The following is a 21,621-nucleotide window of genomic DNA, read 5'->3' on the forward strand; positions in this document are numbered from 1 at the left end:
AACTTGATATTTTAGAAAAAATAAATTAAGATCAACATGGTTTGAAATAAATAAATTTGAAACAAAATAATAAATAAAATAATGTAAACATAATATTGCCGAAAATGAAATCATAAGATATTATGCAAGTATATTTTTAGTGGTAATGTACTGAGTACCTACCATAATGAGCTAATTATTTTATCATATGCCATATTGCACCAGAATAGTGTAAGGTAAATGTACCAGTAGTTGACCTTTTTTCAATAAAATGCCCAAAATAAGAAATGTAGACACGGGATTGCTCTTAATTGTAAAGTTGAGACAAGTGAAGCCATCTGTGGTCGGATTGAGGAACTCACACATCACCATTTGTCATAGGGGCGTCATAGCAGCTATTTGAAAACAACACATCACGCCGTAAGCATTTTATTTTTAATTTCTTAAGTCAATTGTTAAGGATATCAGTGGATGTAAGCATATGGCAATTTAATGTTTTTGACTTCATAATATCAAGTTAATGTATTACAGGCAGTCATAATATTGAAGTATCGATATCATTTGTAATTTTTAAGTTATATTTACAAGGAAGCAAGTTTGTGGGGGGGTCAACTACTCAAACTTTTTTTTATACTTTTTCAGTAGTTGACCAGGGTGGTCAACTACTAGATAAATTAAATAAAATTATTTCACTTAGTTTTGAACAATTTTTACATTCATAAGTATGGAACGATGATTATTTATTAATTAGAAGTGTCTAGGGTGGTTCTGTCCAGTAGATGACCTAGGCGTCTACTTTTTTTTTTTTTCAGCAACGGGTTTGTGTATTTTTTCTTCGGAAAACAAAAATTTCTTGAATTATAGCCCTGAATATATAGCAACTGAATGAAGCAGGCCAACAATAGCCGACAAGTTACGAGAAATAGTGACGTGATAAAAAAAATGCAGGGCATCACGGAGGATTTACTTTGGTCATTATAACGTACCCATATAATTAATAATGTTAACGTTAGTTTTGCCGCAAATTGTTTATCAGCCTACCTCACCATACTTTTTTATATAACCTGCCTGCTTCACCATACTTTCATATAACCTGCCGCCCCTAGGGGAGCAGGGTCTTAGCCAAAAAAGGAATCGGAAAAAAGGAATCGGACAGTGTACCAGCAGGTAAATGTCGACAATAAAGAATGCATAACCGTCATAGTAACAGGGAGTGTCGGTGGGGCTGTCACACCAACTACAGTCCTCTACAAGTACAAAAGAATTCCTCAAGAAATTTCCGAAAATGTGGACTTTGTCCATGGAGCCCTTAAGCTGTAACAGTACCAGGAGAATCGTAAAGTGTGCCTTCAATGGTTACATCAGAGGAACCCAAGCAGTATTTAGAGAGAGTTCCTGAGTAAAAACATTGATGAGGAAAATCTTGAATCATTCCGCAAAAACAACGAACCTGATCAAGATGACAAGTCACTGTTCGCACTGTGACGAAAAGTAAAAAATGAGTTGGAAAATATCACTCCACCTGACCCGGTCAGACACATCGATGAGGCATTGCAAGAAGAGGAATCCGATGATATGATGTCTTTGGCCGCCTAGAATACTATGAATTATTATGATGTTTCATCTCCAATCGCTAGGGCACCTGTGGCTGGTTTAACGACTTGTGATGGTGATTCGTCTCCAATCGCCAGTGCACCTAAGGCTGGTATAAGGATTTGTAATGATACTTCGTCTCCAATCGCCAGTGAACCCGTGGCTGGTCCATCAAATATTCGTAGTCCATTCAAGAGACATTTTGTCTTCCCCGGTGAAGGGGAAGAAAAATTCAAGAAGAAAGCAAAAAAGGGAAAAAACCCCACCAGTGTTTCCGGTAAACCTTGCCAGGAGTATTTCCTAAACAAAAAGAGGAAGAAAGAAGAAATGGAACGGTTGAAAAAAGAACGAGCTGCAAAGAAAGAAACAACTAAATGAGCAAGCAAAGGAAGAAAAAAATGGGGGAATTGAAAGCAGTCAAGAAGAAAATGCGTTTTTCTTCCGAGTCTTCTAACCCAAGTGTTGACATTTCAGACTCAGCGGAGAGTGAATGGCATAAGTCTAGTGATGAAAGCTTTAAGCATAAAACTCGATGGCTGCCCGTTATGAAAGTCATAAATGAACATTATATTATAATACTTCCCGGGGAAAATCGACCATATTTCTAAAGTAAAAGCTACTATTTCATCGATGCAAAAGTGCGGGAGACTATGGAAATGGCCAGAGCGACCCGATGTACTTAGCCATGCATGGAAGGCGGTAGTATCCCACATAAATGACCTGACACAAGTAAGCAAAACTCGTAATGTTTATTTAGTTCCGGAATTGGACTTTATTTGGAATATCTAAGGATTTATATGTTAAGTTTTATTTTGGTAAGTACTGAGCCTATGCGTTACTATCTAGTATGTATGTACTTAGTTGCTAAAATAAATATATTTTTGTATTTTAAGTTTGAAGTAACTAATTTTGCACCTTTTGTTACCCGAACAAAGCTGATGATTGGCTGTCAAACAAAATCCTCTGCTATGTAACTTGTTACTGAACCGCCCATTGCTACCAAGTTGATTCAAGTAGCTATGGGCTAGAGTGGTCTGACAGGAAGCCCTGAGGCAACTCTGATGACAGATTTGCCATAAAGCCTTCTGATTAGACATGGTCAACTACTGAAAAATATAGTGGTCAACTACTGGAACCCCTGATTAGACATGGTCAACTACTGAAACATATAGTGGTCAACTACTGGAACTTTCAATTTTTTGGATGGTCAACTACTGGAACAAAAACATGGTCTTGAAAAATTGAACACAATTTTTTTGTAACAGACCCTTTCTTAATTTTTGTCTTTTCATATTAATTAAGATATTTGATCCATTATGAGTAGACTTGCTTTGCCAACATTCGGCGTAATGCTAAACGTTAATCGTTATTTTTGTTGAATTTTTTTCTTAAGTGGTCAACTACTGGTACGTTTACCTTACTGTTGATTTAATTTATCATGCCGATTCAAAAAGATCAAATATAATATCATAAATTTATATAAAAATATTACCTAATAAATAGTTAGAAAAATTTAATTAGTTAGTAAAGAAAATAACATTAAAATTAACAGAATTTGCCTGATTTAAAATATTATATTAGAAAAATAAAAAGCAGTATCATTCATTATCTGCGTTCGAACCCGATGTGGGTGTTGGGTCGCCTTCAGGAAACGTCTTCACTCCCCTCTGTCTGCCGCATGCTGCTTCCACCGCCTTGACCTCAACCTTTACACCATCTGTTGAAGAGTAGCATCTTAAGTGGTTTCATTCTTGAGATATTGCCAACCCAACAGAATCGATTCACTTTCACTTGTGAGTTGATATGAGGATTGCATAGCACATATAGTGTGTGGTTGTATCTTCCTTGCTTGTGACATCTTCATAACATACAGCGCCTGGAGACCTTTTTTTGAGAAGGCCCAGCATTCCGATAGATAGGTCAATATGTGCTTGGCCTATCTATTGGATAGGGTTTAAATAGCTTTATATATGTATTTTAAAGTCTTGATCTGAATCGTAGTAGGATTCTTTGTCAGACCAATCAAGGAAAGAAAAAACAAAGAATACAAGAAACATATGCAATTACTAAATATTGATATGTATGTACCAGTGGCATACGGTCCATAAATGCTGTAGATTCGGAGCATCCCTATAATAATATTACATATTATGTAAGTAGACATATTGTGCAATCATATACAAAATTTTATTTATCTGTACATATTTCTAAAGGTTCAGTATTATTAATATTATGTAGATTTACTGAAATTGCAACACTATATACCAGTGCCAAAGGGTGGAGGTAGGCTGTTAAGATCCAACATAAATAGTGCACAGTAAACTTTGTCAGTCATCTGTTTTCATTGAACTAAGATTACAAATTGCAGATGGTGTTGGTTAGTTTTTAAAATCAATAAAATACTGCGTAAACAAAACCATGATAGGTAGATAATCATCAAACAATATTCATATATCAATAAAATATTTTGTTATCTATTATGATTTAATGTAGGGAGGGCTTACTGAATTTTAGAAAAACTAACCAACACCACCTGTAATACATACTTATTCTTAATTAAAGGAAATCAAATAAGTATGATTGATAAAATGTGCACTATTTTTGTCAGCTTGCCCATATCATACATAAGTTATTATGATTTGGTTAATGCAGGGTTTAATTGATTTTTAAAAACTAACTAACACCATCTGTAATTCGTCGTTGAAACTAGAAAATTGTGTAACTCCAAAAACACTACTTTACAGGAGAGACAAAAAACATTATGGTTTCCTATACAAATGTATGGTTTTGGAGTGAAATCATCCATGATTTAACAATGATACAATTTTTCTGGAATTACAAAATTTGCAATACAGATAGATGTTATCAACGGCCACTAGATGGCATTCAAAGTCAATTTTCGATCAAAACGGAGTTACACAATTTTCTAGTTTCAACGACGATATGCATTATATGCTTAGTTCAATGAAAACAAAATACGATAAGAGTGAAATAGTTTAGTGTGCATTGTTTATATGGAATCTTAATAACCTATCTCCACCCTTCACCACTGCCACAGACCTTATTTAGATAATATGTTGTAAACGGTGGGTATTTTGAACAGCATCCCTACAAGCAACTGGTAGGTATGTACACAATATTAAAAAAACTGTACTTCTACAAGAATAATTTTACGATGTGAAATAAGTTATGTTAACTTTTCACAATACTTTTGAAAGCTTTGTTTATGATTATCCTTTAGGAAACGCCCCATATCTTTTAGTAAATAATGAATACCGGGAAGAGGGAAAAAGATTTTGTCTAAAGTATTGACAAATTCATTGTAATTATCACTGGTTTTATAAGTTGAAATGGACGATTGGAATTCCTTGTATGAGATTTTATCAAGTGCTGCTTTAATACATTTTACGAAATCCAATAAATTTTCTGGAGCTTTTTTGGATGGCTCTAAACTAGTTAAACTGTCATCATGTTGACTAGCCTGCGAGTCAAATCCAAACGGTACAATTTTCAACTTTTTCTTTTTATTCTTTGTTTCCATCTTTTCGAAAGGTTTGTTTTCTTTGTATAAAGAAAGCTGTTTCGCTGAACTATGCGCGTCTTTTGAAGTTTTATCATTACACGTATCCAACGCGCTGAAAAGATCAAATGTACGCTTGACTTTTGTATTTTCTTTGCTTTCAACCTTCATAGAACTTTTATAGTAGTCACCCAATACTTCATGTGAATTAGGTAACATTGATACTGCTGTTTTGACGCTATCCTTCTTTGGAATTGTTCGAATATTACACGTTTGAGTAGGATATTCATTAGATATTCTTGGCATGCTATTGCATTCAGATTGGATCAGAGGCTTCAGCCTAGGAGATGGGAGTACCTTTTCAGCATTTTTAAAGAATCTACACAACTCACTAACAGTTTCTCCAAATTTGCTTCCAACAGTAATATGGTCTTTTAACCACGATGACAAATGGTTTTTTAAGCGAGGATTGTTAAATCTTGTATCACACAACAAAATGGCTCCATAGTCGTTTTTGTGTCTGATAACTCTACCTATTGCTTGATTTACAGCTCTCGATGCTTCTAAAGAATACCATTCATCGCCAGAAAGATATTCTTTATTTTTACTTCTTTGTTCTTCTAAATATTGCTTTTTTAGTACAATACGAGGATCTTTAAGGGGAGGAAACGGTAAACCTGTTATGATAACAGCTCTACCGTTCATATCGGCAAAATCCAGTCCTTCGGATACTTTTCCTCTGCAAACGGCCATAAAACATGCTCCACGTGATGCTGGATCATTGATTCTACTGTAAAAATCTGACATGGTAGTGTTGAAAGTGTCTTTCCGTTGCGGCTCCACAAATATTGGCTTTATATCTGTTATGTTACTCCAAATTCCTTCCATTTGCCATTCCTGCTGGCATTTAGTGAGAATCGGATATGAAGGGAAGAACACAAGCAAGCCGTCAGGAACAACACGGCAGAAGCTTAGTATGGTTCTTCCTAACGATGAAATATATTTAGGGTTATTCCTGTTTTCGTAATTCGAATTGAGAACTTGCGAATCTGGTCCCTGGCTTATTATTTTGACGTATATTTGATTGCTTTTGACGATGTGTGGATTCTCAAGTCTCACATGAATAGGGATACCGAGTTCTGATATCAGAGGCTTTAGAGGAGCGAGAGTTCCGCTGGTCAGGATCACAGATCTAACGTGCTGTTCCAATAGTTGCTTCATGCCGAATCCGGGACTGAAGCACCAGTAGCTTACAACTTTCTCAGAAGACTTTGGAGCGTTGCTCTTTATAACGGCCCACGAATCTGACTTCTTTGTTTTCTTGTCTTCGATTTGAATATGTACTTTGTAACATTTAGACACTTTTTCCTTATGCTGCTGTTGGATACTGCTAAATGCAATATTAAATAAATCGGCTAGTTTTTGAAGACCATTGCCTTTCCGTTGAAAAGGTGACGATCCACTGGAGGTTATTAAATATTGTACTAGATTTTCAATCAAACTACAGACTACTAAACAGTTTGTATCGTTTATTTGAGCTTTACCGAGAAGATCAAATATATAACTGCCGTCGAATGTGATACCTTCGCCTGGTGTGACTGATATTTCATCCACAGCCTTTTCTAATGCCAATAATATCACCTTTAATGTGCATAAATCATCGGGAGTGAAGTCTTTTGGTTGAGAATTATCAGAACTTGAAAAGTCTGCACCTTCTTCTTGATTGTCTACAAGAGATTTCATAACATGTGTAACTTCTTCGATGCAAAGAGCGATATCCGTTGAACGAAACTGTAATGACGCCGACTCTTCACACATTCTTTCAATATTATGAGCTTCATCTAGTATAATAATATTATTAGCCAATTCAATTCCATTGGCCTTCCGAGATTTTGGATCCAACAAATAATTATAAGGCATAAATACAATATCGGCAGTCTGTTTCAGTTCTTTTGAAAGGTAGTAAGGGCAACATTTTAGTTTTTTGCCGACAGTGACAAGGTCCTCTATATCTAAAATGCCGCCGTCTCTTACGGACGCATCGTCTTTCTTGGATTCGACATTGCCAAAAAAGAAGCAAGTCCTACTTTTAACTTTCGCCTGACAGAGCTGCACTTTTACTGTGTGATTTGCTTCCTTGGACACTTCGGGATGTATACACATCTGTTCGCGAGATCCAAGAACTGTCGCTTTTACGTGGCGATAGTTGGAACGCTTCAATTCCTGCATGGCTTGTGAAATCTGAGAGTGGGTTCTGGATGCATAAATAATTTTTGGAACCCCCCAGGCCGACCCCTCAGTTTTGGTTTGTTTTCCTGAGACATTGTTCAAATTCCGTTCCAGTGAAGCACTGAAATTGCCAATGTGACTGAAACCACCCGCATGCGCATTCAGTTGTATTTGAGCCTTCTTCACCAAAAGCCATGCCAGAGAAGAGCACAGTAAACATAATGTCTTTCCCGTGCCGGTAGGAGATTCCAGAACACCATTGTGTCCGTTTTGTAAACATTCAATAACTTTTTCCATGTAGGCGCGTTGAACGTCATATGGTTCAAATGGAAAAGATATAGGGATACCCTTTATCATAATGTCTGACATTTTACTGTATTAAATAATTATATACAACTTTAATATATGTTAAACGTATAGCCACAGTCTCTCTCAGTTGACGTTTAATTTCTATCTGTCAAAATTTAATTACATTTTACCGCCAATCGTTCAATCCATAGATAATAATGTAGCCATTTGATATAATACAACAATTTTATTAGCTTCAATAATTTGGATGTTATTTTTTATTATCGGAATCCACGCAACAATCCATTCAAATACCTATGTTATTATTATGTACCTACCTACGGCATAAATGATCAACGTTTTCATCAGATTATTTTTGCGATATCATCAATGCTATTGATTACTGTAGGTACCGAGTTCATTGTTTTCTTCATCTCATCTTTCGGCCAGTAAAAGTATTTTCATATTTATTTATTAAAATAAAATTTGTAATTGTTTAACATCCATGTATCAATTTACCATACTACCTACCTATTTCGATAATACATCTTTTTTTATTGCAGATGACCAGTAAATGACATATTTGGATTGAACGACGTTTTATTATTTAAAAAGAAAAGTATCAAGTCAAAAAATTAACCTAAAAGTCCTGCGATTCCGTCAGCGATCCGTCGAATTTAATTAAATAAGATTCCCTAAACTATTCGCCATGACCAATCCCGGCGGCATTTTGCATGTAAGTTTTAGCAATTGTTTTGTATTAATTGAAATTAGTGTAGCCTTCTAAAACAATGGTATTGTATTTAAAAAAATATACTTTTCGCATGACACATTTAAATTTAACCATGTGAATGTTTTTCATCGAATAATGATCTTGTTTATCATAGGATTACGATGACGTTACCATTACATTCGAAGATCAACAGAAAATTAATAAATTTGCCCGTTTTAATGCGCGATTAGAGGATATTAAAGAAGAATTGAAGACAAAACAAAATGACATGAAGAATTTGGAGGAGGCTTGCGACGAATTAGCTCTGATGGACGACAGCGATGGCAAGATTCCATTCCTAATTGGAGAAGTTTTCATTTGCCAACATGTTGAAGACACACTGGTAAGCATACACAGAGTCATAAATTAATGTGTAATCTTATATTTTGTATGGTTCTGACTGATGGGTGGCAAGTCACAAGTGCAACAAATGTCTGCAGACAATAAAGGTTCGAATACTTTATCATTACGTTATATGCTGTCGTAGTAAGCCTTCGCTATGGGAAAAATATGTGTAATGTCGTTTTTCTTGGTATTTAAAATGTTACTAGACTGATGCTCCCATCCCGTAGCACATTTTAAACCTTTAAACGAACATTGTCAGTTGGCAAAATCTGCCGAAATGGCTAGAACAATGAGGTCACCTCATGCGTATTGCGCTACATCGCTAACTCAATGAATGTTTTTCAATCAAATTCAAATCCAATGAAAATATTATATTTGAGACTTATTATTATTAATTGAAATACGGCATCACTGTCAAGTGATAAATAACCTCCCTTTTTTACAGAAGAGGCAGATAATAAGACGATTTGCTGTTGGAAATTTTGTTTAATAGAGTTAATAATGAAACATACAAATAATACACTTTTACTACTTATTTTTTTTATTTTTTAACATTTGTATACATATACTTAATAGGTACTTAAAACTTTTTACTCGAAGCGGAGCCGATCCTGGAGCGGAGCTGGAGCAAGTATTAGGTCTCGGAGCAGAGCTGGAGCGGAACAACTGAAAAAAGGGTCCCCTTGAACCCCCTGATAAAAACAATTTGAATGTATTTTATTCTATTCGAATGATTGCTTATTAAATTGTAGTTTGAACTCATGGAGTGGTTGACAAACAAATTTGGCAACTCGGCGAGTAAAATATCAAATATGTTTGAAATCCCACAGACTATCTCAAAAAATAATTATCTCAAGATATTATGAACTGTTGGGCGTAGCATTTTTTGACCTAGGCGCACTAACTGGGTAGAGCGACATATAGGAGAACAATTATTTCTTGAGATTCGGCTTTTTGGAAAAGTAATACTTACATCATGACACTAACGCCACCATGCCCATTCACGCATGCAAGGGCTGTCACGTCATTGATTATGCAAAATATTTTCGACAAATTGCAAGAGCAATGTACGAGGGTGGGTCAATAATTCCTTAGAAAAAAGCATTAAAACAGTTTTTATTTTTGTATTTTTTTTTTATTTCTCAACATAATCTCCTTGGAGCTCAATACACTTGGTTAGACGTTTCTCAATTTTTTTTAAACCGTCAGAAAAATAAGTTTTCGGAAGGTCCTCAAAATAAGCATTTGTCCGATCGATGACTTCTTCATTTGAAAAAAAACGTTGTCCACTTAGCCATTTTTTTAAGTTTGGGAAAAGGAAAAAGTCACTGGGGGGCTAAATCTGGCGAATACGGTGGGTGGTCGACCAATTCGAACTTCAATTCTTCAATTTTAGCCATTGATCGTAAACATGTGTGAACACGGGCATTGTCCTGATGAAAGAGGATTTTTTTCCTGTTTAAATGAGGCCGTTTTTCTTCAATTTTGTTTTTTAGCTGGTCCAATAAAGATGCATAATAATCCCCTGTTATTGTTTTTCCTTTTTCCAAATAGTCAACGAAAATAATTTCACGTGCATCCCAAAATACAGTAGCCATAACCTTACCAGCTGATTTTACGGTTTTCGCCTTCTTTGGACATGGTTTGCCTTCGCAATCCACTGCTTTGACTGTTCTTTCGTCTCGGGAGTATAGTGGTGTATCCATGTTTCATCTACAGTCACAAAGCGACGAAAAAATTCATCCGGATTGCGTTGCATGAGCGACAACAGGGCTTTAGAGGCCACCACCCTATTGCGTTTATTGTCGACTGTGAGCAAACGCGGCACCCATCTTGCAGAAATATTTTTCATGCCCAATTTGTCATGTAAAATAGAAATGACGCTACCTTTTGAGATCCCTGTAACCTCAATTATCTCACTCAACTTTAATCTTCGGTCACTTAACACCATATCGTGGATTTTATTGATCATTTCTGGTGTAGTCACCTCTACAGGACGTCCTGAGCGTGGTTCATCCTTTGTTGATGTACGACCACGTTTAAATTCATTTAACCAGTTATAAATAGTTGCAAGTGAAGGAGCAGATATGCCGTGAACTAAATCCAACTCATTTTTTATTTCCTTTGCTGTTAACCCTTTTATATTAAAATGTTTAATAACAGCTCTAAACTCAATTTTCCACAAGCAATTTTTTTTTTTAAATGTACGAGAAACACACAACAACCCGACCAATCTGATTGAAACTTCGCAGCATACTGAATCGGTAGTGCCGCTGCATGAAAACAAACCGCTTACAGTACTAGTCGCGCCACCTGTCGGCTTTTCTAAGGACTTATTGACCCACCCTCGTACCTTTGTACAATGATACAATGTACAGTACTCTCTTAGTAATCCGCCACCCTAAAAACCAGACTAGTGTCCAATTAGTGAAAATGGCATACATACAAAATAATATGGTAAAAATTAAAACGGGTACTTATTTCGTAAAAATAGTTTTTTTGAGAAATTTGTACTAGCAAATTACGGTTTTTTTTATTATCAAAATCAAGTTCAGTGCGAAAATGATAAGTTGAAGTATCATGGCTGTTGTCGTGGCACTGCGATCTATGCCAGTATTGTAGTTCTCGAAACGGCCACGCTTTACGTTAAACTTGCTGCAGTCTATTTATTAAATTATACATATTTATAAACTACGTTTATTAACTAAATATTAAACAGTAAATCACTTGAAACAACCAGTTGTTCAGTGAGGCAGATATTCTTAAATGGCTTTGGACCATCTTATGACCTATTTCCCTATGACCAAAAGCTTCATTTTGTGTATCCCGGTTGCATTGGAGCATGATATAATTGTGATGCGGGCCTTGGGCACTTTCCTCCCTAGTACATTACTTTCTTCGCGATGAACTTACGTTTTATGAAGAAGAAGTTTCCAAAGTAAACCCGTCTCATCTGCGTTGTATACTTGTACGTGGCGGACTATTGAATTTGACAATCGAATACCGGCGAATTATATATATAGCTTGATTTTGTGCTTTCAAGACGGATTATAGTAGTTATTGGATAATCGAGCGGCCGATTACTGAACTGTAATATATAATATTTTAAATGCTATATTTATAACAATAGTTACTTAAGGGGCGAGCTGGCTGATTTAAATCGATCTTTTCACAGAGCATTATTATTTTTTTAATGAACACCTGCTAGATGTAAAGCCGATCAGAAAACAGGGCTGTCAAAATAATATTAAGCATTCATATTTTTTAAATGTTAATTTCATCATAGTTTTTAATCAAACCTGTGCAAGTACGTACTGATAACTTGGGTGGATTTTGTAGCAAACATACTATTGATATATATACGGGTATATTATTATTATAACCCAATTCAAATTGAACATAGGTTGATACTCAAATACTATTATAGTATGTTTATGATTTCGAGAAAATAATACGATGGTATAATTAATCCATATCAATTATTTGAAAACATTACATTCGCACTTTGCACAAAATTACAAACACATTCGAAGTTTGCCGCACACGTACAGACCACGTGATATTTGTTTACGCAAAATCGTCGCTTTTCAAAATGGCGAATTTGATTACCAGATTTTACTGCGATGAATCAGTATGTTCCTTTTTGTCTTTTTTTATTCGTAGGTTTGTTCACTATGTACACCGAGAAATTTCCATTTATAAACTCGGAAACGATTTTTACAGAAGAGTTTTGGAATATAATGCAACCAAAACTGGAAAAAATTCTATCATGGGTGTTGACTTCCTGAATTAGCTAACCCCAGGTCCATGCCACTACGTGAACCACAGTGGATATTAAGCCATTTCCACACTGGCAACAAATTGCTGGCAACCTCATTAAATTTTACGATACTTACCATAATTGCTTAAGAAATTTTGCGATATGATAGAATTTTTTCCAGTTTTGGTTGCATTATATTCCAAAACTCTTCTGTAAAAATCGTTTCCGAGTTTATAAATGGAAATTTCTCGGTGTACATAGTGAACAAACCTACGAATAAAAAAAGACAAAAAGGAACATACTGATTCATCGCAGTAAAATCTGGTAATCAAATTCGCCATTTTGAAAAGCGACGATTTTGCGTAAACAAATATCACGTGGTCTGTACGTGTGCGGCAAACTTCGAATGTGTTTGTAATTTTGTGCAAAGTGCGAATGTAATGTTTTCAAATAATTGATATGGATTAATTATACCATCGTATTATTTTCTCGAAATCATAAACATACTATAATAGTATTTGAGTTTCAACCTATGTTCAATTTGAATTGGGTTATAATAATAATATACCCGTATATATATCAATAGTATGTTTGCTACAAAATCCACCCAAGTTATCAGTACGTACTTGCACAGGTTTGATTAAAAACTATGATGAAATTAACATTTTAAAATTATTAATTCATAATATTATTTTGACAGCCCTGTTTTCTGATCGGCGTACATCTTGCAGGTGTTTATAAAATAATAATAATATTCAGTGGCAGACAATATCAATAATAAAAATAATGTTTCTTGAAATAAAATCTCCGATGATTAGTGATTTTTGCGAAAAGATCGATATAAATTAACGTTCTTCGAAGCTGAGGTCCTTTTTATACTAAATTATATTTGAATGTCGAGCTCTTCAGCCCCCCCTTAAGCGTCAATTACATTGAGTTACTTTACGAGCTGTTTGTTGGCGAATTTAATAGCGGGCGATTCAGCTACTGCGATTATGATGATGACACACAAAACTTTCCATTCACTGAGAAGCGACAAGCCAGCGTCTATTTTGACAGAACGTAGTTCGTTTTTTTATCGGGTGGTTGCTACTGTGCTCTATTGCGCCCACAGTAGGCCCACACGCCGCTGTGTAGCGTGTAAAGTTGACCGGCTTCAACTTTTCTCGGTAGAGTGTTTACAATCTGCTTGTTAGCTTGTTCGATGATTACACTGGGCGACTTTACAGGCAAATTGTAAATTCGCCAACAAGCAGCTCGTAAAGTAGCTCAATGTAATTGACCCTTTACTGAGATATAATGCATACATAATTCCAGTTGTTTTTTAGGTTAACCAAACGTTAAAGTAATATAAAAATAATGTTAGTGGAATTGTAAATTTGAAGAAAACTTGCAATTTAGAAACGAGCTTTGTATACAGAATAGTCTTGAGAGTTATCAGTGTTATCCTGGATCTAGAAAAATAAAGGAAAATTTTTATCATGTGAACTAGTCGTCGGAATAACCCTACCCTGGTGATGTAATATGTGTATGGCAGTACCTGTTTTTATCCTGTTTTTATTTGTTTCAGAAACGATTGGAAGAATCTAAAACATCAAAGACCGCTGAAATCACAAACCTAGAAGGTCAATCAGAAACAATTAAAAATCAAATGAACGAGCTGAAAGCCCACTTGTATGGAAAGTTCTCGAGTCATATTAATTTGGAGAATGAAGAAGATTAAAGTCTTGTCTGTAAATATTATTATATTGTATTATTACCTTTAAGACTTATCATACAAAATATCGCTACACTTTGATGTAAAAACTAACTCATTTTGTAATCACAACTTATTATTATCAGACATTTATCGAAAATGGTAATTATACTAAGTTTTTTTTATTGTAGTCTTGCATTGCAATGAAGATACACCATACTATCTGGAAGTAATGCTGCTTATTTTCGGGAACCGACTTAGTCGACATGCTATTGTTGTAATTTTTACTAAAACTCTCATTTATTTTAAAAAAAATATTTAATTTTGCTATTAATGAAACTGTGCATAAATTTTCTTCTTTTATACAAATTTATGATTTAGTAGTTAAAACAAGAATGATATTATAGTAAACTGATGAACATGAATGTTACATTCATTATTGTATAACACAGAAGAAATTAATAAAATTCCGGAACATATGTCTTCATTTTAATGCTTACCTTTTCTGTATTTGATCTTTATCAATGAAACATTCACAACACTATTTATATTAAAAAATAATAAAAAACACTAAAACAAATCCTTTATGTTTTTTTATTGAAATCCTTGTAAAAAACTTCACGCTCTTCAATAAAACGATTATTGTTCATTTAGTCTGGATTGCATGATGATATTGGCAGTTATGGTTTTTTTATTCATAAAATATTGCTTTACAAGTCAGTCATGGCATCTTACAAAGAGGCCATCCATGGACTGAAACCGTATGCGGTTTAGATCCGTGTGCCATACTAAACTTATGATTTTTGTTCACGAAAATATATTTTCACTAAATTTGTAAGTGTAAGTGTATGGTGTAAACGGATACGATCAGATGCTTATAATAAATACTTTGTGAAAATATATTTTCGTGACCAGAAAAGATAAGCTTAGTATGGCACACGGTTCGAAACCGCATACGGTTTCAGTCCATGGATGGCCTAAAAGACTCAGATCAACCGTATACTGAGGATGTGTACTTGCAACTGCTAATATTATGAGTATGTCTGTACCACAGAACGGATAAATATGATAGAAATGTGATTGCCAGTCGCCATGGATCAAGGTTTTGAAGCTGAGTTCAATTTATTGTTTGATGCACATTCAGGCCATAAAATCCAATAAAAAAAGCGTACTGAGTGCTGTCAAATATCACCAATATTGAATGTGTGTTTTAAACTTAGATGGTTAACTAGGTAAGTTTAATTAACCTTTTTCTATGCCTCACAATATTACTATGGCAGTATCTGACGGGCTGCAGATTTTTAATGACACGTTGAATGTAGAGCGAAGGTCTTACTAAAATCGCTGTAATATTGATAATTTATGGCTTAGTATTTCATAATTATTCAAACAGATGTCACTGTCTGTTTAATTTTTAAGATGATGCAAATCAATCGACAGTAGCAAGTAATATGGGTTCAAAGTCAGATGAGATAACTCGCGAAATTTGTATGTGCGGCCTGTCGATCACGGCCTCATAGAGCGAGAAAACTCGCTGAAGGCATAGAACCGGTTAAAACGTGTTTAAGTTTAAATCATATTTTACCACACTCAATAATTATATGCTTGTGACAACATCATCCAGTATGCAAACCACTTCCCATTATAGGCCGGTATAGTAATACCCAAAATTCATCTATATCCCAGTACATAGATGCAAAATTACGTGATTAACAACTTTTCTACGTAAAATAAAAAAATAATATTAAAATTAATCTGAATCAAAAATAAAACGATAAAAAAAACACAATGTTAACTAGTTGTGACTTTTTAAAGATAACCAAAATCAGGAAGTTTTGGAAGCGTTGGCGCAGCCCATTGACTCTGCGAACCATGTACAACAGATATTCTTAATACACAAGTAAACCTTTACGAATATGACAAATTTCAATTTTCTACGTAGTTTATGTGACCAAAGACCTTCCTTTCGTGGCCTAATATTATGTTTGTCAGAAATAGGAGATAAAAGAGCTGACCATGCAATCTCTGCCTATATATAAACTGAAGATGCAACGTTATACCTTAGTTTGCCAAGCGCCACAAATATATCCGGACAGTTTTAAACTGGCCTGCTTTTACTTTTCTTTACCGGATTCTTGCATTGTAGATGAACACTAAATAATATTAACGGCAACTACTGCCTGGTATGACCTAGGATGAGGGGAATAGGTTCACAAGATTTCTCGAAGTTACCACTGTCCATTTGTCATCGAAACTAGGAAAATGTGTAACTCCGTTTTAATCGAAAATTGACTTTGAATGCCATCTAGTAGCCATTATCTGCCCGTCTTGAAAATTATCTAATCCTAAAAAAATTGTAGCATTGTTAAATCATGGATGATTTAACTCCATAGCCATGGATTTGTACACGAAACTATAATGTTTTTTATCTCTCCTGTAAAGTAGAGTTTTTGGAGTTACACATTTTTTTAGTTTTATTGATGAATTATGCACAAATTAGGAAGAATGATTCTTATTATGTATTTAGCTAGCAAAGCATTTGGGAATTGCTGATTGGCAGGGAAGGCTTTACACTTAAAGGAGCTCTGAGCTAAAATGTATTTAAAAAAAAATTGTGCTCAAAGTTTCTTTATGGATTTTTTAGATTTGTTTTTGGGGGTTCGGGGCCCCTACAATTCGGGGACCTTGGGCTATAGCCCCTTTAACCCCTATGGTAAATCCGCCCCTGCTGGTTGGGAAGATTTTTATCTTAACTTGTTGAATAAAATAACAGGTATAAAATATGATTTTGCGTTTGTAAGTAAAGCTTTACTACGAATGAAATAGTAGCTGAGGTATGTGGCATCAATAAAATTCAATATAAGGATGATTGATGCACTATGTACTTGCATATTGGTGGTAACGTTCAGCTCGATGCGGAGTGTCTGGGACTCACAATACTCAGTAAAAACTGATTGCTGCCTATTCGACGCTTGCATTCTGATGGTGCTGCTTTACGGTAGCGATTCATGGCACCTTACGAAAGCTCAGAGCAACCGTATAATGACCTTCGAAAACAGGTGTTTGCGACAGATACTGGGTGAGCGGTATGACTTTAAGAGTAACGAGTAGGTGAGAGAAAGCATCAAGCAGCCTCTTAGCTGAGAGTGAAGAGGCGACGTTGATCCGGGCTCGGTCACGTGCTGCGGATGCCAGAAGAAAACCTCAACCTGGCTTGCCTGTTCTTCAAGCCAACCTGATTCCGGCGTCCTGGAAGGCCGCCAAATACTATATACAGACATAGGGTGTATATGGCAGAGCTACGGGATGTTGGTATAACCTTGAATGACACAAGAAAACTAGCGAGCGACAGCGATTCTTGGAGGCGCCGTGTGGTGTTAATATGCTCCAGCTAAGGTGCGGACATGGCTGAAGGGGAAGAAGATTGACTCTCATTGAGGTTTTAGGAATTTATGAAGAAGGAGAAGAAACAGTGCTACATATTATTACAGGACTGTAGTTAGGGGATCAACCGATTAAAATTTTAATGTTAAAACATAATCGTAAGATGATCCTTCAATGAATTCATATTTTATAGTTAAGTACCTATTCATATAATATCATATTTAAGTTTATCTTTGACTTTACGAACATATATATTATTTTAAATTGTAATTATAAATAAATTATATCAAATTTCAATCTTCGCAAGCTTCCGCTAGGTGCCTCTGGTTGGCAGAGCGTTCACCTTAACATTTTAAGCTCTATTCAAGTTAGTGGAAGTGAACATAATAATAATCGATGCCAATGGTATTGCGTAGATATTCATTCGGGAAAAGTTTTTCCCCCACGTCAGTCATTTATTTTTTAGGTGCCCGGGCCTTGTCAATTATTAGGGGTCCTGGACCCCTTTAGCCTAATACATTGTAATGTATTATATTTTAGCGGGTACATTAGGTATACTTAGGGCATTATCCAGAATAATACATACGTCGAAAATGTACTTTCGCAACTAAATCTTCAGCCTGAAAAACGTCGAAAAAAATGAAAAAACCGTTTCACGGGAATCGATTTGGACAGCTATGTTATAAAATATTATAATCATTAGCCACTGCTATTTACCATTTGAATTTCAATTACAATGAAGAAATACTATTACAATAATTTATTAATAATATCGAATCAATTACTTTTAGCCATTGAAATTTATTTGGGTTGAAAGGAAACCATAGAAAATTGAAAATTACCGATAGACAGAGACTCTTATTTTTAACGAAAATAATAAATTGCCCAGACTATGAATTTTTCATTGGCATACTGATGTACATATTAATATAATACATACATAATAATTGAAATATTGCGGGTACCTAACTAAATTAAATACTTTTTTATGGAGGTGTTTCTCTGTTTTTGGACTGAGGTTTATTCACACTACAAAAATTGACTCATTAGCAGGCACTCGTTGAAGACGTCGATAACATTTTTAAAAATCAGCGCTTACATTTAATTTTGCACAATTTCGTTTGGCCTTTAAATTACCAATGGTGCCAATTATCCTTTGTAAGCTCTTCGAAGGTTTTGTTTAGAAGCTTATCTCGTTTCTTCATGTAGTATTATTATTTATTTATATTGGTTCCATGAAATAACACAGATAAACAGGAAAATATTACATTTAATATTGAAATTGTCGCCGGCAACAACGAGTTGAATCCCGTTTAATTGAGGTTTTCCAGCGATCAGGAATACATAAATTATATAATTAATAATTATAAGCATTAAATATTTATTTTATACATTTAGTTTTAAAAGTACCTATTTAATCAATAAATATATACGACAAAAATGAATGTTTTATTTTTCCACTGGCTGTTCTGTTTAATCACCGTTATATTTCTTCATGTTCTGTTTTGTTCGGTTATTGTACCAATTGTATAAGTTATTATCCATACCTATTGTATGACAAGCGCATTTTAGAAATGAGAATATTGAGGCAGGACTTTCTTCGGAGCCCTATGAATGTGAAAATGGCACACGGCGCAACTGTGAGTTGTAATGTTCATCACTGCATGGTCTCCAAAGGCGGGTTTAGGCATTTGTTATGATGTTGAGGTCCCCCTGTAAAAAAATAAAGAAAACACATAAATCCCAACTAACAACATACCTAGTAAAATATCAATGAATCTCTTTTATAGAATCACACCCTTTAACTAAAAATAATTATTATTGAATATAGAAGTGATTTTTTAAAAATTATTATTAATAACAATGTCCTTGCTTTTTCGTACAAGGTTGTTGTTGTTGATAATTTTAAATAATCACAAACACACAGGATTTGAGAAAATCACATAAATATCGTGTTCTCACCGGATCGAGCCTAGAGCTCCCGGATGGAAGGCCAGCGCCTTACGCACTGCACCACGAGTGCCACCAATATAAAAGTGATTACACGTATTACTAACAGTTCATTTTTTTAGTACAATTACGTATATGCTTGAGTGGTAATGTAATGAGCCCTTTTTGTATTAGTTCCATTAATTTTGTTAACATTATTTCATACAAAATTTGTGAGAAATACGTATTAAAAAAAATGTTTTTATTTCTACTGGTGAATCGTCTGCGTCGTCTGCGACTATAAAGAAAATCGCCATTAAAGCATTTCGTATTAGGTAGCTTCTTGTCATAACGTAACTGAAGGAATATGGAAGTCAAAATACCTATTAACTGAATTTAAATAATATTAGTGTGGTCATAGACTAATATACTACATATTATTATATAGATACATACTAAGTGTGGTTTTTGATCGAGGCGCACTGGTTCTGCACAACTCGTGTAAACAATGAAGCTGGATTATTATTGCAATCGAAAAGAGAAAGTTGTGTAAAAAGATATTCCATTAAAGATTGCATTTTAAGCTCCGCGAGATGAACGCCACAATAATAATAACATTGTTCGTTTGAAATAAACGGCCAACAATTTCATTTCATTTTATATTATTTTATTTTATTTTACAGCAGGCCTGAATTAAATATTATTGTCCGCAGCACAGTTTTAGGGGGTAACATTGGTCGTCTTCAATTGTGTATTATTTTTAATTAAATTCTTAACCCACAGTCCGTGACTTCATCCGTATGAAATATTAAAATAAAACTAGACAGAATGAAGATTAGATTTGAAATTTTTCAATTTAATGCGATCTTAAGATCATGATTGGCGCGTACCCGCCGTTCCATTTCTTTGAATATCCAGGAATTGCCTTTGGACATTATACGTTAGTATCATACTCTACTAGGAGCAGGGGTGAGCCAGTACGATAGACAACGGTTGGATGTAGACTCTCTTCACTACCACACCGCTATTATCTGACTACTTTGCCCAGTCGTGGGGAATTGTTTTAATTGCGTTATTTTAGAGAAGTTTTGTCTTTTAAATCTTGCACCTCTCAAGATGTTCAAATGGCGAGGGGTGGAGGTACGCTGTTAATATTCGACATAAATAGTGCACACTAAACTTTGTCAGTCATATTTATTTGTTTTCGTTGAAATGATAATGCAATTTGTAGATGGTGCTGGTTGGTTTTAAAATTCAATTAAAACCTGGCGAAACCAAATCATAATAATTTATTTAGGTATGCTATGGGTGATCCGACAAAAATATTGCACACTTGTCCAATCATACTTATTTGTTTTTGTTGAATTAAGGATATAATATAACAGGTGGTGTCGTTTATTTTTTTTTAAGATTCATTAAGCCCTGCCTAGACCAAACCATAATCGATAAAAAATATTCTTCTATCTATAAAATATCTAAAACTATGTTTGGGTTGGATTAAGCAGGGTTTAGTTGAGTTTTAAAAACTAACAAACAATATCTACACATTGTTGCATTAGTTCAATGAAAACAAATACGTTTGACTGACAAAGTTTTGTATACACTATTTATGTCGGATCTTAAGGCGAAGTCTTTACTGAGCCCTTTTTAAAGAGACACCTAGCGGGAAAAAACGAAGCTTGCAATTTGAGACATTTTTTTGATAATTTACAATTTCAACTGTATTAATGAATAAATATGTATTTGAAAACATTTAAAAGAAGAATATTTTTTATTTTAAGTCAAAGATAAACTTACAATTTGTAAAAATGAAATAAAATGTGAGTTTGTCGAATCGGACCGCACCCTATTATTACATATATTTTATGGTCATATTTATTATTAAAATTTAGTGTATTAAGTTTTCTAATCATCACTTAAGAGATTTTTGGCTAATTCATAGTTTTAATATTTTTTATATCTATTTTAAAAAACATCGATTTTTATCAAAAATATAAATGTGTATAACTTGAAATCCTTTCTTATTTATATCAAATGTTATTTATGTATGGTTGTACAGACGTACAACTGACAAAAGTTTCATCGCAATCGGATGAATGGTATAGGAACGCATACGAATAGTAGAA

General features: G+C 34.5%; 2 protein-coding genes across 3 annotated transcripts; one reads left to right on the top strand and one right to left on the bottom strand.

Moving 5' to 3' along the window:
• Positions 1-36: 36 nt before the first annotated feature.
• On the bottom strand, positions 37-7,774 carry Rtel1 (Regulator of telomere elongation helicase 1). The gene has a single exon (XM_085959754.1). The coding sequence runs from the start codon at positions 7,688-7,690 to the stop codon at positions 4,760-4,762; it is 2,931 nt and encodes a 976-aa protein (XP_085815880.1). The 5' UTR covers positions 7,691-7,774; the 3' UTR covers positions 37-4,759.
• Positions 7,775-8,233: 459 nt separating this feature from the next.
• On the top strand, positions 8,234-14,735 carry Pfdn4 (prefoldin subunit 4). 2 transcript variants are annotated; one of them, XM_085959900.1, is made up of 4 exons: positions 8,234-8,345; positions 8,497-8,724; positions 14,057-14,219; positions 14,374-14,734. In XM_085959900.1, exons 1-3 carry the CDS (start codon positions 8,319-8,321, stop codon positions 14,207-14,209), a joined length of 408 nt encoding a protein of 135 aa, XP_085816026.1. In that variant the 5' UTR covers positions 8,234-8,318; the 3' UTR covers positions 14,210-14,219; positions 14,374-14,734. The 2 variants fall into 2 exon arrangements, with proteins under 2 accessions (XP_085816026.1, XP_085816025.1); XM_085959899.1 differs by having other exon boundaries at positions 14,057-14,735.
• Positions 14,736-21,621: the final 6,886 nt, after the last annotated feature.

The sequence above is a fragment of the Rhyacophila brunnea genome, unplaced genomic scaffold (genome assembly GCF_057557595.1).
Source record: "Rhyacophila brunnea isolate RB1 unplaced genomic scaffold, BYU_Rbru_1.0 scaffold_9, whole genome shotgun sequence".
Taxonomy (NCBI): Eukaryota; Metazoa; Arthropoda; class Insecta; order Trichoptera; family Rhyacophilidae; genus Rhyacophila; species Rhyacophila brunnea.